The 9,141-nt window shown below is 42.2% G+C and overlaps 1 protein-coding gene across 3 annotated transcripts in view; it reads right to left on the bottom strand.

The window, feature by feature from the left end:
* kcnj3a (potassium inwardly rectifying channel subfamily J member 3a) overlaps positions 1-8,737 on the bottom strand; it is a 98,966-nt gene extending 90,229 nt beyond the window's left edge. Inside the window, exons 1-3 of one of the 3 annotated variants that reach the window (XM_078403867.1) lie at positions 8,508-8,737; positions 7,287-7,966; positions 4,338-4,554 (exon numbers count right to left, since the gene is read on the bottom strand). In XM_078403867.1, coding sequence (XP_078259993.1) covers positions 4,338-4,554; positions 7,287-7,955 — 886 coding nt within the window. In that variant the 5' untranslated portion in view covers positions 7,956-7,966; positions 8,508-8,737. Of the gene's footprint in view, positions 1-4,337; positions 4,555-7,286; positions 7,967-8,268 lie in introns of all 3 variants that reach the window. The other 2 variants (XM_078403866.1, XM_078403864.1) reach the window with 2 other exon arrangements.
* Positions 8,738-9,141: the final 404 nt, after the last annotated feature.

Here is a 9,141-nt window from a genome sequence, read left to right on the forward strand (position 1 = left end):
AGGTTCTTAAGTAGTGTTAAGCTACAGATTCTGAAATTCTGAAGAAAAAAAACCATATATCATATGTGTATATATATGGTGAAATAAAGCACCATGGGTGAAAAGAAAGAATAAAATGGATGTTATTAGAGGTATCCATTTAGAGAATTAAAATAGATAACTATCTTGAGGTTTCTTCGTTTCACTTTCAAAGGCCCTAGAATGAGCAAGGGAAAGTATCCTTTATACAGCAACTGAATCCCCATGACATAAATAAAACCCCTTAGATCTGAGTTTTCGTTTTAGTTTAGTTTTAGAGATACAATGCAGAAACAGGCCCTTCGGCCTACCAAATCCGTACCGACCAGTACACTAACACCGTCCTACACACACAAGGGACAATTTACACTTATATCAAGCCAATTAACCTACAAATCCTGTACGTTTTTGGAGTGTGGGAGGAAACCGAAGATCTCGGAAAAAAACCCACATGGTCACGAGGAGAACGTACAAACTCCTTACAGACAGCACCCGTAATCGGAATCAAACCCGGGTCACAGGCATTGTAAGCGCTGTAAGGCCGCAATCTACCACTGCGCCACCCAATATTCACTGAGGAGTGAGTATTACAATCAATTTATAGAAATTACACTTGTACATTAAACAAACAGTTGCCATCTATTTAAATGCAACATTTCCACATATCCACAGGAAAATTACAACTCCTCTCCAATATTTGTACAGATAGTCATCATTAAATCCCAGTATGGATATGGTGAAGAATTAAACCAACAATTGTGCGCTCTAAATATCTGATTGCCAATGAGTGGCTAACTTCGTTTCAAGCCAACATACAATAATGCTTTATGAAATACAGACAGATCTTGCTTGCATCATATATGTTAAGGTATTTATTCATTGTTACATGTTGAACCATTATCTCCAGCTGTCTGAAAACTACCTTTCAAAATTCATCCCTTGTATAAATTCCAGGGTCCAGAACCAACACCTGGCTAATAGCCATAATCTGCATATCTAATATATTGACTTTCCATACTGAAGATTGTATCCTTTGATCAATTTTGAATATCAGGGCCCTGATCCATCTTTTTTGCCATCTAATTAAAGAATAAATAGACAATATTAGAATAGACTTTCCATACTGAAGATTGTATCCTTTGATCAATTTTGAATATCAGGGCCCTGATCCATCTTTTTTGCCATCTAATTAAACTTAATAAATAGACAATATTAGAATAGACCTATTATCCATACACCCCGCTCAATATCAACAGGGAATAGATTACTCAATTGAAGATAAACAAAATCACTTGTTCTGCAGCTTCTTGATGCATTTAATTTATGTTCCAATGCAAACTCACACAGGAATACCCCCTTCCAGAACTCAATGTAATCCATAAAATGGGTAAACTATGCAGTTTTTTTCATTTTAGAATGCATTAGCTAACTAAATGTGGTGGCATATCAAGAAGTATACTATAACAAGTACATCTAACAAGAATACATAAAATTCAAAAAATATTTTAAGGAAATCGAATGCAAAAAAATTGTGTGCTGACATGGATTGTGCAGATTATTTTGGGAATTAGATGCCAGGATTGGAAAATTATTTGCTCAACTGCAAGATCTAATGTCAGAATTAACAATTCACATGAAGATACAAATGCTAGATATATATATAAATAAACAGTCTCAGTGAAATTCAGAACAAGAGCATGTTATTTGCCATCCAAGATGAAAGAGATATAACAGGATACACAATCAAATTCCTTAGTCAATAAAGGTCATCATACACAATAGTTTCCAGAAGTATAATATTGATGTAAGGTTAACTACCTAATAAATTCCAAAAGCAATCGACAGTAAGTTAATAACTAATTACAGCTCCATTGCTGTTGAACTTTATAGAATTTGGGTGCATCAACATATTCTGAAGTTCATGGTGCACTGTTTTGTAAAGATATTCCATGTTAAGTTCAAGATAATAGCAACATGGTAATAACAGACAGGTTCATCATTCACACTGCATCGTTGGATAGCCTGTTCTCACCAGTACTCTGTCAGATAACAATACATTTTTAAAAGGTTCTACATCTTTATCAAACATAATTCAGGCAGAGGATCTTATACTGTATGCCCTCACACATGTTGTTCCAATATTGTACAGTAATATGACACATAAGCAACATCACCATAACACAAAGGTTTCACAGTAACAAATAATTACCTTGAATATGTGGGAATTACTGTAAATTCTTAACACGAAAATCTGAAATATCACTCCCCACAATTCAAATGAAAGATAAATCTCGTGAAACAATTGGGTTAAATCACCAGTCTTGAAGAGTTGAGAACAAAAAACTAAATAGTTTAACCTTAACAAGCTACAGCCAATTTGAGAGAAATGCACATTTAATGTTTGTAAGTATTTTGTTGCTTACTTTACGCTGCAACATTCTCACTAAATTGCATCAAAGGGCTTTCTATGTTTTAAAAATCTTCAGAAATGTTGCACTCCTGATCTGCACATATTTTTCTTAATTTTTAAAAAAGCATATACACTTAAAATATGGTTCAAGGGCACCTAAAATATGGCTCCTTGAAAGATAAATGTTCTTTGTAATAAAACCTAATATGAGTAAAAACACAAATTATCTGGCCAAACTGCATGCTTCCATTTCTTCTCTGAATGAAACATAGTCCCATTATATGTCCAACACTAAACATTTTTTTCTCATTTATTATATTGTTTACAGAGTACTATGATTACATATTCTGTTGTGCTGCTGCAAGTAAGAATTTCATTGTTTTGTCTGGGACATCGATCTATATACTAAAACTCTTGTTTGTTTGTTCCTAAACTACAGCCCAAATGGTACGCGATAGTGTGACAACTTTAGGCCCACCTTGCTCACCGTCATTCCTTTGGTGCTAATGCAAGAAGTTTCCGTGAAATCGGTGTTATATTTTTAGTTATTCCATTTTAAAGTTTAAATCTATCTCCTGGAGGAGGGGGGGGGGGGGGGGGGGAGGCTGCACCAATGCAGAAGAGGTTTGGGCCCAAAGGGTCCACTTGGTCTAATACATATTACTAAAACTCTCATCTTGTGGGTATGTGGATATATTTGTTCTGGAAATGCAGCCAAAACAGTACATGATAGCTCGACAATTTTAGGCCCACCTTACTCACCATTGTCTTGGGGTTCAAATGTTTATTATATTTTTTAAGTTTTTCACTTTTTAAAGTTAAAAAAAATCCTTTCCCACTTGCTGTGCCCAAGATGGCCACCAGGGGCGGGACCCACCCGAGTGATGGGAGTGGGGGCCAATGAGGGGGGGGGGGTGCCCAAGATGGCCACCGGGGGCGGGATCCGCTCGAGTAATGGGAGTGACGGCCAATGAGTGTGGGGGGGGATGAGGAGACCGGAAGAGATGGGACCTGCCTGCTGCTCAGTTACTAAAGAACCTTTGCAGAAGAGGCTTGGGCTTGGGCGAGTGGCTTCCTCAGGTTTAGACCCAACAGATCCACTCTTTTCTAGTATGACAATAAAACACTCTTGACTCTTGAAGTTCACCCAGAAGCAGATGATTATGTGTGACAACTTTGCTTCCCCTTCTACAGTACTGTTACTTAATTTACTTTTAACTTTGAATCATTTCACCATGTAAAAGAACTAAAACTGATTTTATGGAGAAGCAACTCATTGATATCTACACTAATGTTGAGCTGGTGACTAAGCTTCTGTAAAATTGCAGTACTAAACTTTATTAAATTCTGGTGAAATGAGGGAAAGGTTATGTTCCATTAGGTTGGTGCAGTTGGCTTTTAGCAAAAATGAAAGTCAGTACTACTTTTCAGCATGTGTAGGAAAGAACTGCAAATGCTGGTTTAAATCGAAGATAAACACAAAATGCTGGAGTAACTCAGCGGGACAGGCAGCATCTCAGGAGAGAAGGAATGGATGACGTTTGATCTTGATCCAAAACGTCACCCATTCCTTCTCTCCAGAGATGCTGCCTGACACGCTGAGTTATTCCAGCATTTTGTGTCTAAATCTTTTCAACATGTTCCATTTTATGACTTACCCAGAAGATTTTGAATTATGCATAATAATGAAAGGTTAGTTGCCAGTTTATAAACCAATGATTCAATGCCTTTTTTTTGGTTTCATTTTACGTTTGAGACAACACTAAATTAGCAACTAATGTGAAGCTAGGAGCTTTCATGATGTTTTTGGGGCCCCCATCACAACATGTTAGCCCCTTCAACTGATACTTGATCACAGGGCGGATCCGATAGGCACAGTTTTGCTGAAAGTGCAGGTCGTTTCACTCACCCGTGGTTTCGACGATGCCTTCAAGGATAACAACTATCTCGAACTGCTCCGTCTGCATTGATCGCTGGGAGAGGTCGTAGAAGGGACTCTTGGAATCAATCACATGGCAGATAGTGAGAGGGGAGACGAGGAAAAGCTGATCTGCCCCTGTGCTAAATCCAACGTTCAACTCTAGTTGATCGAGGGGCAAGAATTCACCCTCGGGCGTCTGCCGGGACTAGACAAGCGTGGAGAGAAGATGTCAACAGAGGGGTATCTACTCGATAAGACATCCTGAAACCGCTTTACAACAGCCGAACCGCTGCACAATTAACTACTTGACTGAAAATGGTTTCTATTCATGCTCAATGATGCAGATTAACAAGCGAGTTGGTGTGCAGCCCGAAAGATATGTATTAATTCACGACATAGCAGTTACATCTGAATCACATTGAGGAACTATCGAAAAATGTTCCCAAAAGTCAAGCATTTTCAGCATTATTTTCACAATAAATCTTAACAGCTTTAATTCGAAGTTATGTTACGCACATTGATTATACAAGAATTATTACTTTCTTAAACTTTTTTTCAATAAATCTATTCACTCAATGGTCTGGAATATGATTGGATTTAGTCCTATTAGATTGGTACTCCCGTTGAAGAAAAACTAGTGAACTTTACTGGTTTATTGAAATGATAAGTTTCTTAAACTTTATTTTTTTGAATAAATCTATTCATTCAATGGTCCGGTTTCCAGGAATATTGGTGGATTTAATGGTAATGGATTTGTACTCCCAAAGAAAAACGAATGTATCCTATGTGTGGATGTTTACCTGTCATTGAAATGATGATAGGTTAAGTGACAGGAGCAGAAACAGACCATTCGACCCATCGACTCCACTCCCCCATTCAATCATGGCTGATCTATCTTTCCCCCCTCAACCCCATTCTCCTGCCTTCTCCCCATAACCCCTGACACCCCTTGAAATTATTAGTTTCTGAAACATTTTTTTGAATAATTCTATTCATTCAATGACCCAGTTTCCAGGAAGATTATTGTATTTATACTTAACGTATTTCAGTCAATGCTAAGAGAGCGTGGTCAACTTCCCAGTTGAGTCAGAGTCCTGAGCTTGGATCATTCAATCAGTCGATAACTAGTCACTTTAATCGGCCTCTCCGTAAAAAAAAATCAGACATGACATTAACTAATTAGTTCAAACTTTAAGGTGGAAGGATTGTAGTTATGGGATTCAAATGACCCTAATCAGGGAGAAGAGTTTACGGTTCATTCCATTTAAAAATATTTATTTACCAACACTCCTTCCATTTGAAGAGATAGGTCGGGGTCAGTAATATCCACTTTGCTGCTGTAACACTGTAAATTTCCCCGGTGTGGGACGAATAAAGGAATATATTATACCATGCTGACAAGTGTAAATCAGCGACCTGTCACTGCGCTACATCTCAAGGAAATTGTCGGTTCGACGCCGACACCCCCCGACATCGGTCATTCCCTTTTACTGCTCACGTTATGAGCTTGTTATATCGCGCTTAATGAAAAAAATACAATGCCCATCTTTTGGCCAGTAAACCCCGATCAATCTTGTGATACATTGAGGTGAAGCCTCTGGGCATTTTAAAGAACGGCCTCAGTAACTGTAATACTGGATTATAGAACGTGAAATTTTACAGCCAGAATTAAACTTAGAAACTTTAAACATCGAGGGCTTGCTTCTTCAAGTTAGGTTTTCTTTAAAAATATATTCATCCTTACACCAAAAAAATGGTTTCCAAATAAACTCAATTGTTTAAGCTCCTCGACAAACCAAATGCAAAATAATTCTGCATGTCATTTTCAGAGGGGTTATGATTTCAGAGGGGTCAGAATTGCGTTTCAAACACTTTAAGGGGCACGATTTTCGACGTGAATCGTTGCATTACACGGATATCTGGACTTATTTCGCACGTCAGGAAAGTACTCTGTGCATTTTGAGATCCGTGTACAAACCCCGCGGAACATGTGCGTGTGTATAAAATGAAAAAGCCAATCGGGACGTAACATGGGTCTTAGTGTTTTTATAAATTCTGGTCCACCAGCCACCTTCCAAATCATCCAGGCTTCACGGGGTGAGGTGGGGGAATGGAATGGGATTTCAACTGGAAGGCAAACGTGATTGTTGGTTTCTCCAAAAGGGAGGGAATGGATCGCCAAGCAACTGAATGGAAAAAAAAAGATAGTCCAAAACTGATGTGGCAGTAAAGGGAGAAAAAAACATCGAAAAATGTCACTGGCAAATAATGAGCTGCTGGTAACCTGAATTTGAGATGTTGAAGCGAGAAGTATTATTCTCTGTGTATATATTATTCTCAGTCCCCTTTGCCGCTCCTGCCCACTCCCCGCCCCCTCCCCAACACCATGACCCAATCACTGGATTTTGAAGAAAATCTGTACCAAATCTCAGCCAGCCCCGATCATATTCTGTTGTCATTTCAAAAGAACCGTGTGCGTGTGTGTGTGTATATATATATATACACACACACACACACACACACACACACACACACACACACACACACACATATATACACATACATCACACCCACGTAAGATACATATCTCATACTGGTATATATCACACTCATATCTCATTCATACATTCCACACAACATAACACACATATATCACATAACAACACTCGTTTGATATATATCAGGCACGCAAATATATCTCATACAGAAATATCACACACACACCTCAGACACAATACACTAATTTCTCTCTCTCTCTCTCTCTCTCTCTCATATATCTCACGCACAATGCACTGATTGACCCATTTCCCCACTTCCCAATTAAACCCCCTTAGTCCTGTAAACATGCACATGCAACAAACGCATGAAGAAGTTACATTCTTGCGGGGAGGAGACGGGCAGGGCAGGGGAGGAGAGGGGGGGGGGGGGGGCACTTACTTTGAGCAGTTTGCAGCGTATCTGTGCGGACACCATGTGGCTATTGCGGAGATTCCCCACTCTGAACATGAGAGTCAGCCTGCCGTCTCTCATGGAGATCACCGCATGCTCGCTGAACATGAGGGTCTCCGCCCGCTTCTTGGGCTGGGACATCTTGATGAACATGCAGCCGATCAGGAAAGCATCCACGATGGAGCCGAGGATGGACTGCAGGAGGAAGAGGATGATGCCCTCTGGGCACTTGTCCGTGATGTACCTGTATCCGTACCCGATGGTCGCCTCAGTCTCGATGAAGAAGAGGAAAGCCGAGGGAAAGTTGTAGACGTTGGCCACGCACGGGGTGTAGTTGTCATCGTGAGCTTGGTGGAGGTCGCCTCGGATGTAGGCGATCAGCCACCACATGAATGCCATGAAGAGCCAAGCCACGGTGTATGTGAAGACGAAGATGAACAAATTCCAGCGCCATTTCAAGTCGACCAAAGTAGTGAATAAATCCGAGATGTAGCGGCTGGTCTCGCCGCCTAGGTTCCCGTGTTGCACATTGCAGCGCCCGTTCTTGTCCACGAACCTCTGCCGCTTTTTCTTGGGTGGCTGTTTGAACCCAGAGCTGCTGGACAAGGTGGTTACTACTTGGTAATCGTCACCAAATTTTCTTCGGAGTGCGGACATAATATGGGCAACTGAGCGGAGTAAATAGTCAGTGCAATCAGTGCAATGCAAAGGCTAACTTGCTTCCTTCCCTCCCCTCTATCTCTCTATCCCTCTCTACCCCTCTCCCCCCCTCCCCCTCCCTCCCCCCCCCCCCTCCTTGTGCACTTCCCGAACCGCGACCTGGTCACCCAGGAGGGAAAAACGCAGAGGAATCAACCCTCCGAACCACACAAATAAATTGCAACCCCTCGCTCTTTTGCAAATGCGCAAAAAATCATTGCTTCCAGCCTCTCGGGTCTGCAGCCAAAAATGAAACACACACCACACACACCCGAGTCAGTCGGTCAGTCAGTCAGTCCTCTGCTGCACCTCCTCCCTCTGCAGGGCTCGCCTTCTTTGCAAACCTGACCTGGGGGCTCGATCCTTCCGGGGTTCAGGCTTGAGCCTGGACAGTGAGAGTGAGAGGGAGAGGGAGGGGGAGAGGGAGGGGTCTGGGGAGGGTCTATTAAACTGCCACAGCCTACAGTGCCTCCAAAAGTTCACCCACAGCCAGCATCATTACGTCCACACCATGGTACTTTTTCTCTTCCTCTCCCTTGCTTGAGCCCAGGTCTTGGCGCTGAAGCGAGTCAAAGCAGGCATTCGTTGTTGTTGCAGGCAGGCATGCAGGCAAGGCAAGGCAAGGCAAGGGTCCCTCGGTCTCTCTCCCTCTCTGTCTACTTCTGTATCCCACCCCTTCCAGTTTAAAAAAAAAAGATAATGTCTTCTTCCAAATGGTGCTTTGCAGCAGTGTAGCAGCACCTCCCTTCCTCCTCCTCCTCCTCCTCCTCCTCCTCCTCCTCCTCCTCCTCCTCCTCCTCCTCCTCCTCCTCCTCCTCCTCCTCCTCCTCCTCCTCCTCCTCCTCCTCCTCCTCCTCCTCCTCCTCCTCCTCCTCCTCCTCCTCCTCCTCCTCCTCCTCCTCCTCCTCCTCCTCCTCCTCCTCCTCCTCCTCCTCCTCCTCCTCCTCCTCCTCCTCCTCCTCCTCCTCCTCCTCCTCCTCCTCCTCCTCCTCCTCCTCCTCCTCCTCCTCCTCTTCCTCCTCCTCCTCCTCCTCCTCCTCCTCTTCCTCCTCCTCCTCCTCCTCCTCCTCTTGTCTGGGCAGTTAAGGCGCTTCAGGTACCAGTGTGTGTGGGAGACAGATAGATGGAGAGGGAGAGAGGAGGG

The sequence above is a fragment of the Rhinoraja longicauda genome, chromosome 8, assembly GCF_053455715.1.
Source record: "Rhinoraja longicauda isolate Sanriku21f chromosome 8, sRhiLon1.1, whole genome shotgun sequence".
Lineage (NCBI taxonomy): Eukaryota > Metazoa > Chordata > Chondrichthyes > Rajiformes > Arhynchobatidae > Rhinoraja > Rhinoraja longicauda.